The sequence below is a fragment of the Ylistrum balloti genome, unplaced genomic scaffold (assembly GCF_031769215.1).
Source record: "Ylistrum balloti isolate Yb309-2 unplaced genomic scaffold, AGI_CSIRO_Ybal_v1 Utg372088, whole genome shotgun sequence".
In the NCBI taxonomy this organism is placed as follows: domain Eukaryota; kingdom Metazoa; phylum Mollusca; class Bivalvia; order Pectinida; family Pectinidae; genus Ylistrum; species Ylistrum balloti.
Genome location: NW_026783003.1, coordinates 53,441 through 79,958, shown reverse-complemented (window position 1 = coordinate 79,958; position 26,518 = coordinate 53,441). Strand labels below are relative to the sequence as shown.

The 26,518-nt window shown below is 36.8% G+C and overlaps 1 protein-coding gene across 1 annotated transcript in view; it reads left to right on the top strand.

The window, feature by feature from the left end:
• The window catches only part of LOC132564227 (uncharacterized), a 57,438-nt gene extending 40,079 nt beyond the window's left edge, over positions 1-17,359 (top strand). Inside the window, exons 34-52 of the mRNA XM_060228897.1 lie at positions 301-487; positions 895-1,103; positions 2,942-3,171; positions 3,680-3,833; positions 4,228-4,406; positions 4,826-4,969; positions 5,610-5,784; positions 6,178-6,298; positions 6,865-6,992; positions 7,419-7,552; positions 8,040-8,184; positions 8,350-8,553; positions 10,888-11,091; positions 11,415-12,194; positions 12,427-12,639; positions 13,510-13,605; positions 13,999-14,333; positions 14,871-15,060; positions 17,070-17,359. Coding sequence (XP_060084880.1) covers positions 301-487; positions 895-1,103; positions 2,942-3,171; positions 3,680-3,833; positions 4,228-4,406; positions 4,826-4,969; positions 5,610-5,784; positions 6,178-6,298; positions 6,865-6,992; positions 7,419-7,552; positions 8,040-8,184; positions 8,350-8,553; positions 10,888-11,091; positions 11,415-12,194; positions 12,427-12,639; positions 13,510-13,605; positions 13,999-14,333; positions 14,871-15,060; positions 17,070-17,359 — 4,118 coding nt within the window. The remainder of the gene's footprint in view (positions 1-300; positions 488-894; positions 1,104-2,941; positions 3,172-3,679; positions 3,834-4,227; positions 4,407-4,825; positions 4,970-5,609; positions 5,785-6,177; positions 6,299-6,864; positions 6,993-7,418; positions 7,553-8,039; positions 8,185-8,349; positions 8,554-10,887; positions 11,092-11,414; positions 12,195-12,426; positions 12,640-13,509; positions 13,606-13,998; positions 14,334-14,870; positions 15,061-17,069) is intronic.
• The last annotated feature ends 9,159 nt before the right edge of the window (positions 17,360-26,518 follow it).

Below are 26,518 nucleotides of genomic sequence, written 5' to 3'. Positions count from 1 at the left end.
CAGCTAGGGTCATGACTGGTGAAACCTGTGTGCATGTGATACAAGAGTTTCCCCTACTTTAATTGTGAAGCTAGATAATGTTGAAAACACTCCTACCTACAATATTTTATTATCACTATTGATTGACTCCCTGCATACCTAATGGTATCATTCTCCAGTGATCATACTACCTAGGGATCCTACCTGTGTTAGACCGATGATCATACTAATTAGGAATCTTACCTTTATCAAACCAACATGAGCTTTTTCCTGGGTATGTTGTAGGATTTTTATTCTGGAAATTGTTATCCCTTTTCACAGAGTTTGTGTTGTCAATGAAACATCTTGGCGTGGGTTTGACCTACTACACAACAGTGACAGCGTGTAATACAGCCAACCTGTGTTCCTCTGCTACTTCTGATGGACTCATTTTGGACAATAGTCCACCAACTGCTGGAGCGGTTCAGGATGGGACTTTAACCTCAGACATCCATTACCAGGCAACACAGTCAGTCACTAAATATCTTCTTTACTTACAAATTTCCTAAAAATTATTCTTGAAAGTGAAATATTCCTGCTAATTTACTTCATGATATTATTGAACATAAAAGTGTGATATGGGGCTTAAACAAGTTCTATAAATGTCTAAGTTGCTGTTTCTACAATAGAAGAGGTCAATATTGTATGAAGTTTAGATATATTTCCACCTATGTGACTTGAAAATGACTACCTGATTGAATGATTTGCTAAACCAAGTTGGTTTACATTGATTCCTTTTGAATCAGTTAGATTTCATGTCAAAGGTCTTGAACATTACTATTTCAAATTGTTTGAGTGACTCATGCAAATTTTTTAAAGTGAACAATGAGGCCGATTTGTTTTGAGTCCTGACACAAGACTATATCCTATTTGTAGGACATACATAGGAGCCAAGTGGTATGGGTTTTCCGATCCGCAGTCAGGACTTGACCACTATGAATGGTGGGCAGGAACAGATAGGGGTACCGATGATGTTTTGGCTAAGGAAATTCTACACCTGTCAGAGGTTGCTACCAATCCAGCTATTTCAAGCTTACCTATCGGCCAGTCCATCTACATTACTGTGAGGGCTTACAACAAAGCAGGTTCGTAAGACCATTTCTACTACACCACAGACTGTCTGTAGGCCAGTTCAAATACATATACATCACAGGCTGTCTGTAGGCAAGTCCTAATACATCACAGACTGTCTGTAGGCCAGTCCAAATATATATACACCACAGACTGTCAGCAGACCAGTCCAAATACATATACATCACAGACTGTCTGTAGGCCAGTCAATATACATATACATCACAGACTGTCTAGGCCAGTCCAAATATATATACACCACAGACTGTCTGTAGGCCAGTCCAAATACATATACATCACAGACTGTCTGTAGCCCTGTCCAAATATATATACATCACAGACTGTCTGTAGCCCTGTCCAAATATATATACACTACGGACTGTCTGTAGGCCAGTCCAAATACATATACACCACAGACTGTCTGTAGGCCAGTCCAAATACATATACATTACAGGCTGTCTATTGTCCAGTCCAAATACATATACATCACAGACTGCCTGTAGGCCTGTCCAAATATATATACACCACAGACTGTCTGTAGGCCAGTCCAAATACATATACACCACAGACTGTCTGTAGGCCAGACCAAATACATATACACCACAGTCTGTCTGTAGGCCAGTCCGAATACATAAACACCACAGGCTGTCTGTAGGCCAGTCCAAATACATATACATTACAGGCTGTCTATAGGCCAGTCAAAATACATATACACCACAGACTGTCTGTATGCCAGTCCAAGTATATATACACCACAGACTGTCTGTAGGCCAGTCCAAATACATATACATCACAGACTGTCTGTAGCCCTGTCCAAATATATATACACCACGGACTGTCTGTAGGCCAGTCCAAATACATATACACCACAGACTGTCTGTATGCCAGTCCAAGTATATATACACCACAGACTGTCTGTAGGCCAGTCCAAATACATATACATCACAGACTGTCTGTAGCCCTGTCCAAATATATATACACCACGGACTGTCTGTAGGCCAGTCAAAATACATATACACCACAGACTGTCTGTATGCCAGTCCAAGTATATATACACCACAGACTGTCTGTAGGCCAGTTCAAATACATATACATCACAAGCTGTCTATTGGCCAGTCCAAATACATATACATCACAGACTGCCTGTAGGCCTGTCCAAATATATATACACCACAGACTGTCTGTAGGCCAGTCCAAATACATATACATTACAGGCTGTCTATTGGCCAGTCCAAATACATATACACCACAGGCTGTCTGTAGGCCTGTCAAAAAATATATATCACAGACTGTCTGTATGCCAGTCCAAATATATATACACCACAGACTGTCTGTAGGCCTGTCCAAATACATATACATCACAGACTGTCTGTAGGCCAGTCCAAATACATATACACCACAGGCTGTCTGTAGGCCAGTCCGAATACATAAACACCACAGGCTGTCTGTAGGCCAGTCCAAATACATATACATTACAGGCTGTCTATTGGCCAGTCCAAATACATATACATCACAGGCTGTCTGTAGGCCAGTCCAAATACATATACATCACAGGCTGTCTGTAGGCCAGTCCAAATACATATACACCACAGGCTGTCTGTAGGCCAGTCCGAATACATAAACACCACAGGCTGTCTGTAGGCCAGTCCAAATACATATACACCACAGACTGTCTGTAGGCCAGTCCAAATATATATACATCACAGACTGTCTGTAGGCAAGTCCAAATACATATACATCACAGACTGTCTGTAGGCCAGTCCAAATACATATACATCACAGACTGTCTGTAGGCCAATTCAAATATATCTCCGACTGTCTTTTGGACTAATGTAGTTTTTATTTGTTTTAGGTTTATATGTGGATACGGTTTCAAATGGGTTTACAGTAGATAATACTGCCCCAGTAATCACCAAACCTGCGCTGTCTGAAGATCTTGGTGTGCTCATATCAGGGAAACTTTTTCTGAGAGATTCATTTAAGGTGACATGGACTGCAGAGGATGCTGAATCTCTTATCGAGAGACAACACTTGTCTATAAAGGCCCACAGAAATGGAGAATTCCAGCTGTCCTCTACAAAGGTAAATAAAGTGGATAACACTGCCACTGTAGGCTAGTACAGAAACATAGAATTCTGCCTCCCCTCAATAAAGATAAGTACCTGTCTATAAAGACCCACAGAAACAGAGAATTCCAGGTCTTGCCTACAAATGCTAGTACCTGCCTATAAAGACCAACAAAAAAAGGGAGAATTCAAGCTCTCTCCTTCAAAAGTAAATACTTGTCTGTAAAGGGCCATAAAAATGGAGAATTCCAGCTTTCTCCTACAAAGGTAAGCACCTGTCTATAAAGGCATATAGAGAAAGAAAGTACCTGTATATAAAGAGCCATTATCTCTAAGGGAAAGTCAAAATTATCCTACAAAGATTACAAACATCAATATTTCCAGTTGTTGATATGATTTTTAATTGACCTACTGTCCAGAGATCTACTGTTATTTGTTTCTTTTCTTTATGTCTTTAGAACAAAAAATATACTGATGACATGAAGATATTGGGCATTTGGTATAAATCAGCTTGTTTTTTAAAGGTCAATGGAATCGTACGAGACTACACCTTCACAGGTCTTGATCTGCATGATGGGGTCAACTATTATGTGAACCTGATTGCCTGTAACGGGGCGGGAATATGTTCCCAGACAGAATCGGATGCCATCTTTGTTGACTCTTCTCCTCCCTCCAGAGGTATTTACAGACATTGTTACTGGCTTTAGTCATATAGGAATGTTCTCATTCTGATGACCTTGACCGGCTTTTTTAAAAAGTTAAGGTTTTTAGATTTTGTTTAGGTTGAGCTCATTACCTAGATAAAAAATTGGAGGGGAATGTGTGCAGTTCATAATTCTAATATATTTTAATATAAATAATTTTTCTTGTATAAGTTTCACAAAAAAAAATCACAAAAAGAAAATCAATTTTTTGGTCAACTTTTTTACATTTTTTTGAGAATAGCTTATTGGTATAAAATGTAGAGGTCACAGTCTAAGGATAGAACCAGCTTTTGGAATAATTAAGTGTCTCGTTGAAGTGAATGGACTAGTGCATCAAGTAGTAGCCTCATATTTAAATTTTGTTTTAGGAATGTTTTCCATCAAAACAAATCATGCCTCGGATATAAACCGGGAAGTACCTAACTCTATGACGTGGACCAGTCGTGCCCTTTACCTTTCCTGGATTGGATTTGCTGATCTCCACTCTGAAGTGTCGCATTACCTGGTCAATGTCGGCAAGACCTACATGGCTAGTGATCTCAATAAGGTAACAAGCAAAGTCAGTAGGAAAAAATATGTTTTTTTTTTGTTATAAACTTCAACATAGGAGCGTATCTAGCTCTGAAGAGCTTTTACTGCACTATTTGAGGAAAACCTGTAAAGTGAAAACAAACTCAGCATCAGTGTGAAAACAAGTAATCCAACAGACATTACCTGCTGCCAGCTTTTCTCAAACTTATGATCTAGGGGTTAGTGGTTAGAAGCTTACACCTGAATATACAAATAAAGATGTCGTGTTGTCAACACATTAATGATTATAGTTACCAAGGTGGCTCAATTTGTCAGAAATATAAATCTATGAACATATATGATAATAAAAATGTATCAGTATGTATTTGTCAGAAATTGATGATGTGACAGTGTAATACTGCTTTAGCTAATGTTAATATTTTCTTCCCCTTACAGGTGACAGGAATACCTGTATCGGTGCCACACAGCAACATAAGTGAGGTGCAGGAGGAAGGCCACATACAGAGTGCCAAGATAGACACACAGGACCTCAGCAAGGCCTCCAATGCTCTTTTCATACATATGTGGGCAGTAAACACAGTATGTTACATTGACAGATCTCCTGCAGGGCTTCCGTCCTCAATTCAATATAAGTAACATTACACTGACAGACCTCCAGCAGGGCTTCCGTCCTCAATTCTATATAAGTAACAATACACTGATAGACCTCCAGCAGGGCTTCCATCCTCAATTCTATATAAGTAACATTACACTGATAGACCTCCAGCAGGGCTTCCATCCTCAATTCTATATAAGTAACATTACACTGATAGACCTCCAGCAGGGCTTCTGTCATCAATTCTATATAAGTAACATTGCTTATTAGTCCATTTTCATCATATATAGGGCTGTCAAATTGCTCCTTCATCTATCAGGGTCCAATGTCCATCCTTGAACAATCTTGTAATCACTGTTTTTTAAGACATAGGGATGAATTGTCCTCAAATTCCATATGTTGATTTCCATTGGTTCCAACTTATGCATCACCACCTTCTTTTGACACACTTTCTTCAGGTTGTAATGTCCATAGAAAAGAAGTTCACTGTCAATTTCTGTACTGATCAGAAAAACAAAATGGCCATCTTTGATTTTGACAGTTATAATTTGTTATCATGATTTCTTGAGAAGACTTATTTTCGATTTGTGTACTAACTTGCATACTTTTAATTACTATTTACAGGTAGGCTTGTCAAGCTCTATCATTCACTCGATGTTTAGAAAGATATCTGGCGGTGCTCTGGAGTTGGTCCGTCGCTGTGACTCGTACTCATGTTTGGGTCACTGTGTATGCGCTCCGCAGGACAATGTGTGTCCTTACAGTCACTTGGATCCATGTACCAACTACACTTCACAGGGTAAATTTGAAAACATTATTGGACCATTATCCTGGCCTTAATAATAATTCTTTCACCAATGAAAATACACAAAAATTACACAGATTCATAGATTTTATATGAATCATACTCAAATGAATGATATTTTTGCTAAATTGAAAAAAAGGAAACTGTTCTGTGCGAAAAAGTAATGTACATGACATATTTATATTTTGTAAAGTGTAGAAAACTTTCAAGTTAGTTATAGGAATTGATTGACAGTAATATTGATTGAAGCTCTTGTTCGACAGTCAAAACAAAATATTCACATGATTTATTTTCTGTTTTTTTCTTGGTTTTGTATTCAGAATTTGTTAATCATAAATAATTTCTACCATTTTTTATTATTATTATTACAACTGCTGACTGTTACAGATAATCCTAACTCTCCCCTGGATGTGAAAGACTTCGACAGTATCACAGGTTTCACTGCCACAAATATGGGACTTGGTGCCTCCTGGGAAATATCAGACTTTAGTGGATTACAACCCCTCTGGTAAGTCCTTGACAGGTCCATCGTATTCGCAAGTTTCCTGTAAGTGTTGTTCAAGGGAGATAAATACAGGGTTTATAATGGTTTCCTATTTAATGTCATATATATTTCACATGTATAACAGAATATCTGTATTTTTGCATGGATGTAAAATGTAGATATATTCTATAGTCATACTAGTGAAATATATATGATATTTAATGGAAAAAAATATTAAATTTTCTTTTAATCACATTTTAAAGGAAAACGATATAAAAGAAAGGCTGATCCAAACATAAACTATAGAGGTTTTAAAAAGAGTTCGGGAAATATTTGTGTGCTCCCTGTCCTCAGATAGATTGACGTTGTACTTGACAACAAGACTACGCCATTTTGGATTGACTGCTTTATCATCATACCTATATTTCATTGGCAAAAATTTATAAACATAAAATATTTCATTTTTTCTTAAACATTTCATTTGTTCAATGTTTCTTTGGTAGAATGTGCACATATATATGTGTCATATTTATTCCAAAAAGCAGGTAATTGATAAAGCATGTTATCTGTTACAATCACTTCCTTTACAGGTTTGAGTGGAGTGTTTGCTTTGAGATCTTAGACTCACCTGAGGGGATTTTTCATCAGGCTGATGAGAGAATTTGGCATGATGCTGGACAGAATATGCAGCAATTGTTTCTGGTTCCTCGGGGTTCGTATGATGAGCTCTTCAGTGTTCTGGTTAAATGACTTCTTCACTTTACACTGATTAGAATTGTCAAACAAGAAAGCAAAAACAAATGCCATACTTGTTATGCAAAGACTGGTTAGGGTTCAATCTAGTGGAGATAAGCCAGAATAATTAATGACCTTGACCTTAGGTCGTCACTTGGGTCAAGTGTATTAAAAATGTTTAAAATCCTGAGGGAATGATCAGCTAGCAAGTTAAATCAATAAAAACACAAGCATAAAAAACTTTATTAACAAGTTTGATTGTAGATTTTTTTAAGTGTAATGTTCATGAATTCTTGATCATGATCAGCAACAAATTATGAATTTACCTGTATGTAACAGAATTTCCTACACCCCTGGATATATGTCACACTTGCATCAATGATTCTTTTCTTTTCTTCAGAAAAACCTATTCTATCAGAGGGCATATCCTATGCATTTTTCATCAGGGTTTGGTATGCCTCCAATATCTATGCAATCTACAAATCTTCTGGTGTAACCATAATGACAACACCGCCTACTCCAACCAACCTACGAGGAAGTGCAGTATGTGGCCTTTTCCTTAAATGAATTATAGGGAAAGCATGATGTAATAGAATTTTAGTGTGTAACTATCTTTTAATTGACACAATGGTGAATTTACACAGTAAATGTTATGATAACAACATACAGATATTGTAATTAGTACAACCAGTTTCTAGTTCAGTGCTTTTCTGTCGTGGTATTCAATGAATGCAAGTTTCCTACATCTCAACGGTCAAATGTTTTTAACAACAAATGTGTAGAACAAATCTTTTTCCAACAATCTTAAAAATGGAACTGAGATACATAATTTGATTAGTAGATGAAGTTTTGGTGACTTATTCTAAAGATGTATCATCAATGTATAGCTTGCAATGAATACAAAAAATGTTCTTTTGAGAAAAACAAGTGAAAAGTGGTGAATTTCTAGTTTAAAAGTGTTACTAGATTTTAATGTTTGTGCCTCTGATAAATTAGACTTACTGATGGTTTTCAATTATAAATACTTCAGGTGACTGAATCAAACCACAAACACAACCACAAGGACATGGACTTTTTAGAGTACCAACCCTTCATGGTCAGCTGGAAAAACAAGTTTCTCAATGCAGCCTCCTACATCCGTACCTTCAATCTATATCTCAGCACCATGCCTGGAGGTATGTATGTTTCAGGGTTTATGTATTATAAATTGATATTATCAAGAATTGTCTTTTTTTGTTTTACCATGTAGGTCATTGTTAGGAACCAACTGGAAACCTTCACACACCTTGAGCTTTTTATCTTGTGTTAATAAAAATCTTCTGTGATGAATATGTTGCCAGGTGATGACGTCTACATAGTAGCAGCCAGTTACCCTGGAACCACCACTAATTACAACTTTACACGCTTCAATCTGGACACTCGTATCAAATATTACAGCAACGTAGTGGCCTATAGCTTCTCGGGTCTGCACCACACAGAGTCGTCAGACGGCTTTGTGATTGACAATGTAGTGCCAGTCATGGGTAAAGTGTATGATGGCACAGGTAAGTGTAGCTGTAGAAATAGACATTTTATTTTGTCCATCCTCATCCCTTCCTTATCATTCTCTGCTGTTGTGATACAAATCCTTTTCCACTGTCTCTGTTCCTTAGTTGGATATTCCCCCATCTTTTAATACTGCCTTCATTCATTCTTTAAATAATTTTCCTTTTATCTAAATTTGTGCACTTTCTTTGATATCCAAATTCTAATTCTTTTCATATTCTTCTAACCTATGTATTTTAATACTCAGTAGGTGATGGGACAAGCAGCTTCACTCCTTGAAGGATTCTCTATAAACTGCACACATAGAAAGTTATTCAGCATCAAAATATCTTGGACAAGTATGAATTTCAGGGTCGTTGTGTCAAGGTCACTGGTACAATCTCTAGAAAATCATTGTCACTACTCTAGCAGCTTCATTCCAGTAGAGAGCCTCATGAAACTTCACAATCTTTTAAAGCTTCAAATAAACATATATATAAACAGGCATGAATCTCAGGGTTGTTGGGTCAAGGCCACTGTTACTATTTTAAGAAAATCATTGTCAGCGCTCCAGTGGCTTCTTTCCTTTAGGGATTCTCATCAAACTTCACACTCTTATAATACATCGAATGATCTTTGACAAGGTTGTTACACTGTGACCTGAGTTACAGGTTATTTTGTCAAGGTCATTGTTACTATTTTAGAAAATCTTTGACAGTGCTGTAGCCTGGGGATGCTGAAAGTTGACCTATGTACTTCTTCAGCAATATCAGTATGCTTGTTTATTTCTACACTCTCCTCCATTCTTCATACCCTCTTTCCATCCCTGTCCTTAGTTCTCCTTTTCTTCACTTTTATGGTGTTCAGTTGGTCACTACTTCTTCTACATGAAATTCCCTTCCTCAGATAATCACATTCCCCTCTTCTTCACAGACTTCAATTAACCTTTGTCCCTGCCACCTATTCTGTGTATGGTATTCACTATCACAAAATGCGAGGAGATTTTTGCCAAATATACTTAAGGTGATTTTTGTTTGATTTGGTGCTTGGAGTGATGATGTTGTTAGTTACAAATTGAATTGGATGTCACAACTTCTTGGAGAATGATAGATGTGACTGTATCTGCATGATATTGTGATACTGTGTTTTAGGATCAGAACTTCACTGCCCTATATGCAGTACCAGGAGAGGTTTGTACTGTGTGACCATTAACATCTATATCTTGTGGTGAAAAATGTATGACTCATGTCACATACAAGTGTATGATGTTGGTGATGTGGAATTCTGTAATTGTTGTTTTGACTAATAAACTGTTTGAGTAAATTTACTGTGGACATTGGAATCACAAAAGAACCCTTGTAATACATCAACTGTATTTCTGCAGCCAATTTCTTGCCATCATCAGATGATGGGCCTTAAACAGTTTTTGTTATTGCTATGTCCTGAGAAATACAAAGTGAACTTTTTCCTCAAATTTCATATGTAGGTTTCCGTTGTTCTCTTGTACCGCAAGTTTGATTTTTGGACTTGTCAGAAAATTAAAATGACTGACAGCTAGCCATCATTTATTTTGTCAATAAAAAATTGGCATTACTAGAGAAGTACAGTTGTAATGGATGGCTGTTAATTGAATCTCAATTTAAATTCCTATTGGTTCCCAGTCATAGCATACTTGATTTTAAAATTGAACAGGAAAATAAAATGATTGACAGGCTACCATCGCAAATTTTGAAAACAAAAGTTAGTTATCACTATTTCTAAGGAAATGCTAGATGGATCTTCCTCAAATTTAATTTGTAGGTTCCCCTTGGTCCCTAGGTGTGCCCTTTTGGATTTTTAGACTGATCAGAGAAACAATATAAATAACAGATAGTCTTGGATTTGGCAGTTAAAAAGATGATTATGACTATTTCTTAAGAATATTCAAATTTAATATATTTAAGAGCAAAAACAGATTAGAGAAGGGAAAGATCCAACTTTTAAAGGACAAGTTAAGAACAAACAATTGTAGCTGCCAATATCTCTGTGGGACTTAGTGTTAATTTTATTTGTTATTATTTAACAGCTGAGAGTGGATTTACAGATTATGCAATGCTGAATCGTCTTTGATTCTTTTTCTAATACATTTACATTAAGTGATTATATTCTGCCTATCTTATTAATGTCATGAAGGTTACAGGACATGTTTCATAAAGAAATCTAGATTTCATGTTGGAATATTTTACTGGTGTGCAAACCTAATTAATCTGAAAAAAAATTCTTGAAACAATAGATAACGTTTGGCCTTTTGTATATGTTAATGTCTATGAGGTTATTGTTATCAATACATCAAGTATGATATGTTTGTAATACAGGTATTCATGACTTAGAGTACCAAAGTAGTACCACACTTTTGGGGGCAACGTGGCATGGATTTGTGGACCTTGACGCTGGAGTGAAGACGTATTACTGGTGTGTGGGCAGCACCCAAAGCAAGACAGAGTGTTCAGTGAAACGGTGGGAAGCTGTAGGTCTCCGCACTGCTGTCAGAGCTAACCTGACAACATCGCTCTCTCATGGTAAATCTAACAATATGCAGCATTTCAAAGTTTCAAAGTTATTTTATTTCATATTATATAGATAAATGTGCCCATATATGCAAAGTTATGATTTTCATCATCGTATCAAACAATTCATACTATTTTGTGATGGTTTTTACATGATGTTAACTGTAGCTGTAATTTTTCTTAATAGTGGTATGTTATAATATGAATCCTATCTTGATTTTAAGAACTAAAAGATGAAATGTTCCATTTTATCCCTCTTTAAAATTATGTGCTTCAGTGAATTACAGTCACTACTGATACCCTATAAAAAGTGAAAAATTATTCTGTAATTCCAGGTATGAGAGTATACAATAAGGTGTATGCTGTAGATGGTCTGGGACAACAGTCTGATACAGCTGTATCAGATGGGGTCACAGTGGACACCACCCCACCAATTCCATCCCAGCTGGTCCACTATGACACTGTAAATCTGGCAACAAACCCGTCATTTGAAAACAGTAACGGCCATTCCATTTCCTGGGACAATGTCAACAACACGGATATATGTAATGTGAATTCCTCACACCTCCCACAGCAATGGACAAGTACCTGGGACACATGTGTTGCCGTTGTGTCATCTGACACCAACCTGGCAAGAGATGGTAGGTCCATGGTGATAGTTCGAGGTGCACTGTCCCAGGACATCAGTGGACTTGAGGTAGACGGCCTGTACAGGGTCACGTTTGTCACCTCTCATCTTCCCAGCGTGGACTCAGTCATCGCTAATAAGGAGGGCTTTGTGGAGTTCGGTGATCGACATGTCTTCCTCATGTACACCAAGGCTTACCGTCTTGATGACCACCACTCAGATACAAGAGAGATCATCACCTGGCATCACCACACATTTTATTTTGTCATGTCCAGTACTTCAGCAACTCTAAGACTTGGTAGTTTGGACAGGGGTACTGGAATACTGATCGACGACATTCAGGTACATCATGTTTCACATACTGACAGCACAACCTCTGACACTGTAAATGCGCATGTGGTGTTTTTGCATGAATGGGGATCAATACATGGCTCTTGGAGTTTTGTGGAGGCAGAGAGTCACATCACAGAGTACCTGTGGGCTATAGGTAAGTATTGACAGGTGACATAATATATATGAAAAACAGATCAGTCTGTGCTGTCATGGTTGTGTTTAGGGATAGACACAATACCCTAATTTGCTCTGGATGGCATACTACAGGCCTTCCATGCATTTTATAAGATAATCAACAGAGAAGTTGACCCTGACTGTTCAAGGGATGATGAACCCAAAAACAAACCATAAATGAGTATATTGTTGTTTTATTTTAACTACTTCAGGTTACAAAAAGGGAGGGACACAAGTTCAGGATTTCCGCAGTGTTGGGCAGCAGAGATTTGCCTACAACAACACTGTGACCCTTGTTCACAAATCTGAGGTATACATCACTGTGGTGGCTACCAGTACTTCAGGGCTACAAGGTATAGCGTATTCCTCACCAATCCTGGTAGATCTCACTGCACCTGTCATCACTGCTGTCAATGATGGCTCAGGTATGTACATCTTCACATTGATGATAGACCTTCACCTTGCTATTCTTTCACAATGTGACAGTTTCGGAAAAGTTTTGTTCCAAAGAATATATGTTGCCTCCCTATGATTAGTTCTTATTCTTATTAGGAGGGAAAATATCCAACATTTAAAGAACATATAAAGACCAGTTGAAATTTGATAAAAGTGTTATTAGTCTGACCTAGTTTTCTTGTTTGTCTCTTTAAGACTTACTTAAATGAAATGCATATTATTAAATTAACTTGAGTATTTATATTTATTTTTCAGGCACAGGAACAACAGGTAAGTACTTAACACTGTGTGTGATATTTATAGATTTATCAAATTAGTTACAGAAAACAATGTAATAATAAGGAAAGACGGCACCAAGAGTTATTAAGACCGTCCAAGGAAAACATGATATTATCCTAAAAACAAAGAACCTATTGCTTGGAAACCTAGTTTAAGATGTCAAAAATATTGAGTATGATCAGTCCATATTAAACGAGATATACCAGGTATATACCACTTGGTATTCTGCATCCAAATAGGAATCGCTATACATGGGAATTTACTGGACATGCTTGGGGATTTTTCTCTCATTTTCTTGCACTATTCACTGCTATGAATGAATAATAAACATTTGTGATTAAGTCTGATGGAGTAAACATTGGTTGATTAGTTTTCACATTGGTATCTTATAACCCTGGTAGATATTAACCACAATATACCTAACACCATAATTAGTTACATAAGACAATGTACTTTCCAAATTATATTCTATAAAAATCAAAACTATTTGACATGGAGGATATAGTTTATTTAACTTCGTATATTTGATAAGATAAGATAAAATATCTCCCTTTGTGCAGAGTTGGACCTAGACTCCTGGGAACAAGATGAAGTGCTTGTCAACTGGGAAGTCAATGATCCAGAGTCAGGATTGGACTTTTGTGAATGGGCTATAGGTGAGTATTGTTTCAATCTATGATGTGGTTTTAACCCTGATAAGAATAAAGTAACAACTTTGAAAAATTTTAACAGATTTTGAATAATCAGATAAACATGGCATGATTGTAAAATTCAATATTTAGCTTTATAAGTAACAATTCATGATGCCGTAAACTCACATGACAGTACAATAGTTTAGAGATCATATTGCTTGTGAATAAGAGGGCTACTTTAACTTATTAGCTGTTTCAAAGAGATAGATATATTCAGCATAATTCTTTATTCATTAATTAATGTAATGTAGAGGAAAGCTTTTGACATAATGTCATGGAAATTGTTTGTAGTTAATGGTCACATCTGATTTTTTTTCCTGCTTATATATAGCTAACAACAACATCACATTTTTCCAGGGTACCAGCCATTCGGCAATGAACTGCAAACTTTCATGAGGATGCCTGATAATGTGTTTACTGGACAGGTCCAAGATGTTGGCTATGACTCTGTCCAGGGCATGACTGTCTACTCAACAATCCGCTGTCAGAACAAAGCTGGTGTTCAGTCTGTCAAGTCATCAGATGGTGTCCGTATCTCTCGACTCAGTCCAGCAGTGGACAATGTTCAGTTCAGCACAATTGGACTGTCACAGGAGGAATTTGCAGCAGCCCCACACTATCAGGGCGACACCACACAAGTTCGTCTGAAGTGGTCAGGCTTTGTAGACCATATCGGCATTGAGGGCTTTACAGTAAGGAATACACTTATCTAGGGTCAGATTTTGGGATAATGAAGGATATGCTGCTCTGATGTTAAACAATATATGCATAAACAGAAGCAGCACAAAGCTATTTACCTGAATGGTTTTTAACAAGAGTATAAAAATGTACTGCATAGTTGTTAATATTCGTGAGTAGATTAATTTTGCTGTATTTGTGGTTATTAAATCCTCGGGAAATATTTAGCATAAATTAAAATGTAAGAAAATCTATGCTTTAAACCTGTATACAAGGATATCAGTTAATGGACATGTGCAAAATTTACTCATTGTGAAATAGCCCAAATTAAAAAAAAAACATAAAATATTAGCCTCCATCTATACAGTATTAGGAAGTATTCTGGTGTCCAATATGATATCAAAACAAACTTAGAATATGCTGTATAAATAATAGTTTTATCTTCAACTATCAGAAAGACTGCCTAAATATGAATACCTCAGCAGCTGTTAATAATTCAAAGATTTGATTTCTGGTGGAGAGGTCTCCCATGTTAATTCCTCTGTTTACAGTTTACACTGGATGGTGAAAAGAGGAAGATGTTAGCTTCAGACCAGGTGGAGACCTATGTGTGGATACATGGTCTGAGCCTGTCGGAAGGTGAACACGACATGGATGTTTCCGCTGTGAACCTTCAGTACAAGACTAGCCCCAAGGTCACCACTAATCTTACAGTGTTCACACAGCCTCCCACCATTAATGGTAACCGTTTAATTCTTATCAGTCCAAAGTCACACTTATCTTACAGTGTTCACACAGCCTCCCACCATTAATGGTAACCGTTTAATTCTTTTCAGTCCAAAGTCACACTTACCTTACAGTGTTCACACAGCCTCCCACCATTAATGGTAACCGTTTAATTCTTATCAGTCCAAAGTCACACTTATCTTACAGTGTTCACACAGCCTCCCACCATTAATGGTAACCGTTTAATTCTTTTCAGTCCAAAGTCACACTTACCTTACAGTGTTCACACAGCCTCCCACCATTAATGGTAACCGTTTAATTCTTATCAGTCCAAAGTCACACTTATCTTACAGTGTTCACACAGCCTCCCACCATTAATGGTAACCGTTTAATTCTTATCAGTCCAAAGTCACACTTATCTTACAGTGTTCACACAGCCTCCCACCATTAATGGTAACCGTTTCATTCTTATCAGTCCAAAGTCACACTTATCTTACAGTGTTCACACAGCCTTCCACCATAAATGGTAACCGTTTAACTCTTATCAGTCCAAAGTCACACTTATCTTAGTGTTCACACAGCCTCCCACCATTAATGGTAACCGTTTAATTCTTATCAGTCCAAAGTCACACTTATCTTACAGTGTTCACACAGCCTCCCACCATTAATGGTAACCGTTTAATTCTTATCAGTCCAAAGTCACACTTATCTTACAGTGTTCACACAGCCTCCCACCATTAATGGTAACCGTTTAATTCTTATCAGTCCAAAGTCACACTTATCTTAGTGTTCACACAGCCTCCCACCATTAATGGTAACCGTTTAATTCTTATCAGTCCAAAGTCACACTTATCTTACAGTGTTCACACAGCCTCCCACCATTAATGTTAACCGTTTAATTCTTATCAGTCCAAAGTCACACTTATCTTACAGTGTTCACACAGCCTCCCACCATAAATGGTAACCGTTTAACTCTTCTTAGTTTTTGCCAGTATTACAGCAGAGAACTGTGTTAGCACTGAAAGGCATTAATGTGTTGCCTTAAGTACTTTGTCGTGAATACTTTACCATTTAAAAAATGTTGGGTTGCAAGATGTTTTCTTCAAATAGAGGAGGACAGTCTGCTTAAAAGTAGCCTTGGGTCTTCGAAGGTTAGTTATAAATAACTAGTGGTGAGTGAAAATTTAAATTGTTGCCACAGAAAAAAAAAGAAACTTAAAGGCAAAATTAACGCTCATAATTTATCAATCTGATCTTTCTCAACAAATCTTATGATTTTTTTCAGATTTGAAATATTTTTCACTAACCACAGCTTGTCTCTAAGCAGACGTTAAACAACCATCGCCAGATCTCATTCCTTGTCATGTACATTGCTAGTGTCTCTATGCCTCTCTGCTTTAGGTCATAAGTAATCTTTTGCCTACAAATAATAAATTTGATGATGGAGTATACCTCTTGGGGTGACAGATTGTAGCCTACAAAATATAATTATTTTACCCCACAATGAACTGGGCATGTTCATTTATGTAGAATAATTGTTTGTCAGCGCTTTAGATATGTAAATGCTTAAAGACATAAATCAGAAATTGCCAGGAAGCAAAATAGAATAAGTAGGTCCATCTTTATTTCATTATAACAAACAATCCTGGCCCAGCTGGTCAAATCAGTTAATGAATACAGCTACAGGTTTGTGACTTTTATTCACCATACTTAACATTGTCAGGGGCAAATCTTGTATATACAAGAAGTCACTTGTGACTTCTGCATTTGTTACATTAATACTATCAGAAATGGTAGTGTTTGGTGTCGTGCCAATGGTAGTGTTTGGTGTTGTGCCAATGGTAGTAAGTGGTGTCGTGCCAATGGTAGTGTTTGGTGTCATGACAATGGTAGTGTTTGGTGGTAGTGTTTGGTGTCATGCTAAAATTCAATTATTGTAATGGCTCATGTTTTTATACAATGTTCAAGTCTGGTGTATTGTTTCACATGTACAGTTAAATATGAATGTGTTGTTTTATTGACAGCTGATACCCCACTGGATGTGAGCTGGGACTCTTCCAATCAGGAATTGACAATAGGATGGGACACAGTGTTTACATCAACACATGAGCTTTTCTATGAAGTCTCTGCTGGCAGCAACTTTGGTAGTGGTGACATTGCCCAATGGATGGAGACCAGAGCCACATCTATGACATTAAACATTCCACCAGTCATCACAAACCTTTCTGGCCTTCGTATATATGTGGTGGTTCGGGCGGTCTCTGTTGGTGGCAGGTCAACGGTCAAGCTAGGCAGTGTGCAGCTTCCTGTCTGAGAGTGATCCTGTCTCCTTAAAATCTGCCATTTTTTCTTATCATCTGAATATTCTGTCAATCAAACAATCCTTCGACAATACACCTGTTCTGTGGGAATTGGATTATTGTCTGTCCTCAGTAGTGTATCTCATTCTATACTGACTACAACAAACATATTTAACGATAACCATACTGACATTATGGTCTGTGTCTGTATTGTATTGAGTTATCTTAAACAATATCAGTATTAAAATCTATTGTAATTTAGATGATTTTCAATGCAACTATATCTATCTGTCCATCCCATCGTGTCTTGTTCCCTATCAACCTTACTTGCAGTATGTATCTCCAGAACTTGTATGAATAGGAGGGTGGACATTCATGTCTTACAGACATTTCCTAGTTTCCATAAGACTTTTGAGTCTTTATGGTGTCAGTAACAGGTTTAACATTTATCTGTATTATGTAACAATCTGGAAACAATGATTTTAGTTATCTTTCATGTTAAGCTTGATAACTTAAAATAGGATGATAGTGCCTAGTCCTTTTGACATCCCTATAGCTACGACCACTGGGTCATCTTCTTAATCCAATGACGGGTCAGTTACACTTACCAAGTGTCAGCTACTGACTGAATTGTAGGTAATTTGTAGAAATGCAATTGTAGATAATATTGTCTGTAGCAATGTTATGTGATCTTTTTATTGATGTTTCACTGACAAGATAGTGGATTTAACATTTAATCTAGTTTGCAGTTTCCCAAACTTAAGTAAAATTTGATTTAGTTTGTGAAACAATCTACAAAGGGCTTTTCCAGTAAAACGTATACTTGACCAATGGACTCCATGATAAATACCTTCAGTCCATCATTTGTATTCCTGTCTAGTTTTTTCTAAGAAAATATCCAGTCAACTCATGGATGATACCTCTAAACAAAACCTGGGGCTTGTTCATTTGTGCAGGCGAACCTGTTTGACGGCATTTGAATGTAATATTTCAGGCATGAGTTGGACAAACCAGCAAGTGTTAGTACAGGCCTTGAAAGACTTATTCGGTGCTCATCAGAAAGCATAAGACCAGTAGAACCACCCTTATATTATAAATGAACAACCCTGATCCAATTGGTCAAACCAGTAAAAGAATAAGTGACCTTGGGATGGGATAGATGTTAAACTGGAACAGCCCTGATCCTCTATTTGCGTTAATCCAATAGATTACCTAACAAAGAATAGTGACATCTCTAGGTTATCATGAAAACATCTCATTATCAAAATACTAATTTGTCTCTCATATTTAAATATCTTCATTATGTACAGTCTTGTGACTTGTCCTATCATCCAGATCATTGATATTATTTATTGATATTTCATAAACTTTTGATATTTCTACTTTATTGTAAATGTACTTAATTTGGCATAACGTAAATCAAGTTTTCATGGAAAATTTATTTTCGTTAATTGTGATTGTATTCTAAATCCACGAAATTGCTTATCCATTAAATAATAAACAGATAAAAGTTGACATGGATTATAGTACTAGCAGATTTCCTGAACAAGGTTAACAACAAAATCATGTGCCAACAAAAAAGTATATTTTTAGAAAATCGTGGAGTTTGTCCCCCACAAAAACTTCATTTTATAATAATTAGGTTTTAGTGCATTATCTCTTCTTGGCAAATCTAGCACAACAATAAATTCATGCTTTAATTGATTTTAAGCAACGTGTAGAAACCACAATGAGCATAATCATATTTTAGCACAATACTTTCAGTGTGAAAAGTGCTAAAACAAAATTACTTCCAAAATATGTACATTTACAGTATCTTGGTCCAAGGCCAAATGTAATGACTCGCCATTTGCAATGTTGACTAAGTTTGAATTGGTAATCTCTTGTCAGGAATGGGCTTTGATATATTGTATTACTTTTAAGAAGTCTTTAAATGAGAATTATGTTGATGGAGGAAAGACCAAACACCTGATTGATGTTATTGGCAAAAAGAAATATTGTACAACCTAAGTACAGGTATTTTTATACAGAACTTCTTGCATGGTTCTTTTTTTTGTTTTTTTTTTGTTTCTAAAATAAACTTAAATTGCATTTTATTTTAATACAAAGGTCCATTTGAATTGTCTTTCAGTTTAGGCACACATTTTAAGGGTAATTAGGGCCTGTTTTCTTTCAGATTCTTGACAAAAAAAGATTCATTGCCTGAGTGTAAAAACAAAATGATACACTCAAAGATATCTTTTTTCTTTGAATTTCTTTCAACTTTTGTTCAAAAAACTCTTTCTGAAAAAGTATGATAATGCATTTTTATAGATGCATAGAGTAAAATCTTCTATAATACATAAATACTTTACACTAGAAAATATGTTTTATATATAAAATTCTGTGTGAATCTTTTTGGGATATTTTGTCAAATCATAATAAAAGAAAAACATGCATAATTTGTTAAAAATGTCATTGACCCTAGTTTTTATGATGTATTTATTTAACACAAGCCAAATCTGTGATATGTATTCATGTGTATTCCGTCCTGTGTTTATACTTGTTGATGACGTTGTTCTTAGAATTTGAACACTCCACTGTTATAAATTATTAAGCACATTCCTGGTTTAGTGTTAAGGTTGTGATATGTAACAATCCATCAAATATACATCCTATTGTTTCTGACTCTGGGTGTTTTCTACAATGCACTGTCTGTGCCTATACAATCCATGTTTCATGAAAGGTGAATTTTGTCATGAACGGCTGGTTGCTAGTCACTATATTGGTAATGTCGGGTTTGTCAGTTGCAAAGTGTAATGAGGGTTCTGCTTTTATTTAGGTCGTTTCTGTTCTAAATACTGATTGTTCTTTTGTGCTATTTTATAGTCTTGTCTAAATCATTCTGATTTTTGTTAACACTTTTTTTGATTTTCACTTTTGTAAAGTACATTTGGAATCACAGAATCTTTTTGCATTGACTTTTGTGCAAATATTTGCTGTATAAATTTTCCTGAAATTGTAATGTTTGTATGTTTTGCATTATTTGTTATTAATTTTTTGTGTTATGGAAATTAATGCATGTGATTCATGAAAAATTAAATGTTTTATCTATTTAATCTGTGTATAACTACATCTACAATTTTATGAAAGATGTCCTTGATGGAAATGTCTAGCGAGTTCTACGTTTTAGCATTGGTGCTATTCCACGCTAGTATTGTACGCAATGTTTCTAATAAATGTTTCTTTGTTAGTAAACAAGTTTTCTGTGTTCTTTGTAAGATATTGTGATGCGTTTTTGCCAGTGAAAATGCCTAAACATTTCAATTTGTTCTCAGAAAGGAACAGATTATAATTTGAAAACAGCTTTGCCTTGAGACCTTGTTTCAAAAAAAATATAAGTTTCGCTGTTTCAAGAATAAAATGAAATCCTTTGAATGTATGGTCAACTTTGAATTGTGATAAAAAAAGGACCTCCAACATTTTAAGGATTATGGATGTCTGTGCAGGGGATCTTACAGAGAAGAAATAATTGCGAATCAATGGTATGGAATTTTTAAAATAATTTTCGTTCCTAATGTCACTTTAGAAAGGAATATTATAGCTAAAATGTGATATGACTCCGTCCAAAAAATTGACACTTATTTGTATAATGATATTGTATACATTAATGGTAGGGCAACACATATCTCGAGGAAAACAAATGAATTTTGAAATTTTGTTTTTCACATGTAACTTGTAACACTATTGTATATGTACCTGGTATATGATATGATAAAAATCACCATTTCATGTCCATCAAGTAGCTTGTCTTGTTGAAACGAAGAGACTGAAACCATACCACAACACAGGAGCCTCGCATCATGATCTACGTATGTGTCTCGACACTCCCTACCTGTGGTGATTTGTATTTCTCAGGGAACTGAGGAACAGACCGGTATGTGCCGACATAGTTATGGTAATTGGGGAAGATATTTTAACCCGATTGCTGTGGATAGCATGCGTCAGTCCTCCTGTATGTTGTTCAGTGCGGAAACCACCAGCTACTACAAGGAAGTCACGCCTCATAACGTCCCAGCTCGTTCACGGGTCGATAAACAGTACAAACAAGTTTAGATGTTTACCTTATAAGAAGAAGGTTAGAGATGTTTTGTATCTTCAGATGTATTCGATGTACCGATATCCATTTTATTGGCGCGTTTCGCTAGGTGTTCTATCGTGAAATTAAGTATTCTTTGTTCTTTTAAATGATTACTAGAAACATATAATTGTTCTCTATATATCATCGTGCTGTATCCGAGAGGGTCACATATTCGTGTCAAATAAAGATACATGCAAGAAATCAATTATATGGCCTGCAAAACACAGAATTGCACCAAATTTTGTTGTCCTATCGCGGTACTTTTGATTTACGAAATAAGAAGAGAAAAATTTGAAACCTTTCTAAAAGGTCTCAGATGAAATATAAAATGATAGCAATTTTACCGCATTAAGGGGTTGTTCAAACGTTTCACCTGAACAGGAAACCAGATACTGAATCATGTAGGTACTGTTATACATCATCATACAGAAAACTGGAGACACAGACTCTCTTGTATTGAAAATTACTCAACCATAAATGGTTGAAATCTTGTATGGAAAATTACTCAACAATGAATTAGGTGAAATGGCAGAGATTAGAGAATCTGTTCATCATTGTAAAAAAGAAATATTTGACGAAACACCACGAACGTGAACGATGGATGTTGATGTAGATTTGTCATGAAATCCGATTAATGAAGAAAGTTTTGTTTTTATGACATTATATTGGTCTTAATACCGAACGTGTATAAAGCTTTACGAACGGGATCGTTTTTATCTCTGTGTTATTTACGTAACTCGTGAAATAGGTGTATAACTTAGAAAAAAAATATTAAAGTGACACCCAAGAATTTTTCAGATAACGAATTAAGAATAAACTGGTAGGAAACACTGGAGGTGTCTTCTCTAGTACGTGATCTGGTGGGAAAGTAGTATGCAATAATATTAGTTTGATTGGGATTCATAAGGCAAGGACGAGCAGTTCCTCTGCAGGTACCCAGAATTAGCACTAAGAGGATTCCTCAGGTGAGACGGAGGAAGTTACCAGTCTGGAGTCAAATCACAGTACTGGAGATCTCTTCATGATGAGTCACTCCGTAGCGACGGCTATGTCTTCAATCCAGGTGAAGGAACACAGGAGAAACTGAAGCCACAAGAGCTATTTCATTCAGGAAAGCGAGGGTTGACTGGCCCAGAATGGAATTTATTTCGAGACCTTGTCTTTGAGGGCCTAATGAAGACAACGATGCAGGGAATAGAAGAGAAGAAACTGAATATCCTTAAAAAAAAACATTGTATATACCTCGAGGAAAAAGAGGGTTAGAATAATGGAATGAAGATTGTGGAAGTCTAAGCAGACAGAGAATAGAAGGGAAAGGGAAGTTAGAACGGAGAGAATTAAACACTCTAAAACGCTGATGCCACATGAAGACAGAATCGAACTTCAGGAGAAGTGTATAAGAAGTGCTCCAGTTTATTGGACAGCTGTTACTGCTCCTGAAGAAGTTGTGGAATAAAAGAACAATATCCAATACTGGGAAGAACAGAAGGTTATTTTGCGAGCAGCTAAAACTATCTTCTTGCCTTTCCTGTGATGGCAAGGCGGCCAACAGATAACTGAATAATCATTTCATCGACATATCAGCCTAGAAGGGAGCTATACCTGGCTTTTTAGGAAGCCAAAAGCGTTTTCAGACAGATGATTCGCGAGTCTAAGATATATGCGATTTGACAGTAGTACATTGGGGTAGCTATGCAACATTAAAACATCCATTACCAGCACCGTCAAAAAGTATTTCCATGGTTTGCAGTTAACATTTACCACAGCCAGGCAGGACTTGAAGAAGCGAATAGTAACAGGTTTTCCTCTCCTATTTCTGATTGAAATGAAAGCTGGTGAGAGAGACATTAATAGACTAAACATCAACGTTCAAGCAAAATGCTCTTGATGCTGTCTTCATCTGAAACTCTGATGAAGTTTAAGCCGACGAAAATTACGATACATGATCCATCAAGGAGGGGCGGTTAACAGATCTGAGTCAAGAGCCATGAAATATCGTTTGTCATCAACAGACCAGTGAAGATGGTACAAAAAAAACCTCGTTCGATAGGGAGAAGGTGTGAAAGGTTAAGGAGAACGGGTTGAACCCTTAGATTATATAAGTTACTACTGACAGCGGTTGAATTCCTTGAGAAATGTGCCGGCAGGAAATTACGATCATGCCACGGAAAGTAGTATCATCACATTTCACAGCTGTAGTAGTGTACAGTTAGACAACACAGCTACAGTTGTCACTGTCGTCAGTTGTGTAAAGATTCTTAATGTCCAAATGTAGATTGGTCAGCGCCGCTAAAACAAGCAGTTGAGTTAAGACAGCAGTGATCGTGGATTCAGTTGAATCTTCCTGAGCGCAAGATCACATAGAGTGACCTGTGAAATATGGAACATATCCGGATGTAGAGAAACCCTCCACCTGGGAAGGAAGATGGTATCATTTTTGGAACATTTTCTTCGTTTTGGTAATTTCAATAGAATAGAAGTTCTTATAACACAACTAGTAGAAGATCTAAGTATGACGTTTCAATGACTACACGGTCACCTTCACCAGACAAATTACCAGTGTGGATCGAATCATCAGAAGATCATGTCAAAAATTCGAAAGATCTTGCAGAAAGTATGTCTTGTTACTAAAAAAAACAAACGATCGGGAATTCATTTCACATCAACACACTCTCTGAAAGAGCATTTCGTATCATTCGGTGACCGGTCATAGCAAACACCAATCTCCATATCGAAGACTTACAACAACATGCTTTGCCTTCCGAGATACCATCTATCAGCAACGGTTTCTCATCGACATGGGCAGCCTAGTTTACGCGAATATGGCCATCTTGTTCATATAGCACAATGACGAAGAGGTCCTCGTAGAATACAAGTCCAGTTTGTGGAAGCGGTTTGTTGATATAGTGACACGTCACAGGATTTTACTGAGCATACAATACCGTAGATACCACAAACAGCGTCAAATTCATTTGTAGGAGGAAACCAGTGTCACTATACCATCCCGTGACACCCCCTAGTAAAGAAAGATGAGGCCACCATCAGTGTCAATCTATGGAAATATGACGCCAACAGACCGATACTACCTTGCTCAGCAGATGAGAAGCAATTGTCAGAGAAGACCAAGACAAGATGCAAGAACAAAAGTACATTCATAATGCTATGAAATCAAGTGGATATCCTAATTGAGCAATCCAGAAAGTGTACAACGAAATTTATAAAAGCAAAAAGGTTAAGCGACGCAAGGAAAAGAACAAAACGAAAGAACAAGTAGTCATTACTTAACAAAGGCCTGTCAGAAACCATTCAGAGGATTAACGTGGTCTTGGTATTGCAACAGTCAGGAAACCGCACAAGATTCCCCGAAATATACTAGTCCATCCTAAGGATAAAACACACAAAGAGAACGTCGCAAAATGAATATATAAAATGGAATGCAAGAACAACGATGCACTGTATATCGGGGAAACAGGCAGGAGATTAAGTGTCCAACTTAATAAACACCACGACGACGGGGAATCCCAAGAAAGCAAAAAAATCTCAAGAACAGAGCGAAGACACTTTCAGTCCCAAATCAATCCATCGGCATTTTCAGATCATTCCACACCGCAAAATTATATCAATGACTGGGAAAATTCCCAAATAGTCAACAGGAAAAACAACCATTTGAGGTGACTGGTTAAGGAAACCATTTGGATACTCGGGCCAGTACTACACAGGGACGAGGGAAACACAGACTCTCGTACTAAACAGGGACCAGGGAAACACAGACTCTCGTACTAAACAGGGACCAGGGAAACACAGACTCTCGTACTAAACAGGGACCAGGGAAACACAGACTCTCGTACGTCTATGACCAAGTGTAACCGAATAGACTACATAACGCTGTTACCATCTTGTGCATGTTTAGGTATATAATCTATTTACCATCTCGCCACACTATTTTGACATCAGTGTATGTAGTTGGTCGATTCCTTACCATTTCGAGCATTAAGTACGACAGTGTCAATACCCTCCACACTGACTGGTCATTTGTCTAATGCAGGTGACCATGCAGTCATAGAAACGTCACACCCAGATCTTTTTGGTTGGGCTTGAGCTTGCAAAACAGTTAAGACAGAGAGGGTACCAGCCTATTCTCTACTGTATAGAAAATGGTCCAGAAAGTGGGACTGACGGGCTCAAAACGAAAGACACTGATTAAGACCATAGCTGAGAAGGCAGAGAGAGCATCATGCTGGTTGTGTAATTGATCACCGCTGCTGACCCTCCCATCACAGGATGCCTTGGAAAAGGAGTAAAAACGAGGACTGACATTTGGAATCCACATAACAAAATCAATAAACTAAATGCCATGTCGATAATCTAGATTTGGAGTCAAACAACGTGGTTTTATAGTAATACATTAAGATCACCAAACGTTTCCCTTGGACGCGCGTGAATATGTCTTTGAAAAGAAGGAAAAAGTATTTAAATTCAGTTTTAAGAGCGTGCCAGGCATTTTTACTGGGATTATTTTTGCTTTAAACTCTTAGATATTTCATCAAATATTTCCCCACAATAAGACCTGCCTATTCAAAGCTATCGGAAAACAGTAAGACTATCAATATGCCTAGACTGAAAATTTAACTCTCTAAAATGATAATTTCCTGCTTATTTTCGCGTTCAAATATTTGATACTAGATACTTATGTTGTGCTGACAATTCGCTTATAAACTGAATGAGCACTAATAGGAAAACATAAATATGAAGTATTACATAAATAAACGCGACAATAAACATGAAATTATCAGTAGAGACAGAAATTTAAAATCTATGGTATGCCCTGATTAAAAATTGTCTATTGATAAAGTCCTTGCTTGATCTGATCACCAATAATAAGTTAACTTAGAGTCATGGTCTAACACCATGACAACATATGTCATATCCAGATCTCGCCTTATCACGTCGTTGCCACAACCTCAAAAAATTGCCACGAATGAAAAGTTTTAATTTCATAGGCAGCCGTCTACGTTTCAAAGTCACGCGTTATGGTTAAACTTGAATACAAAGT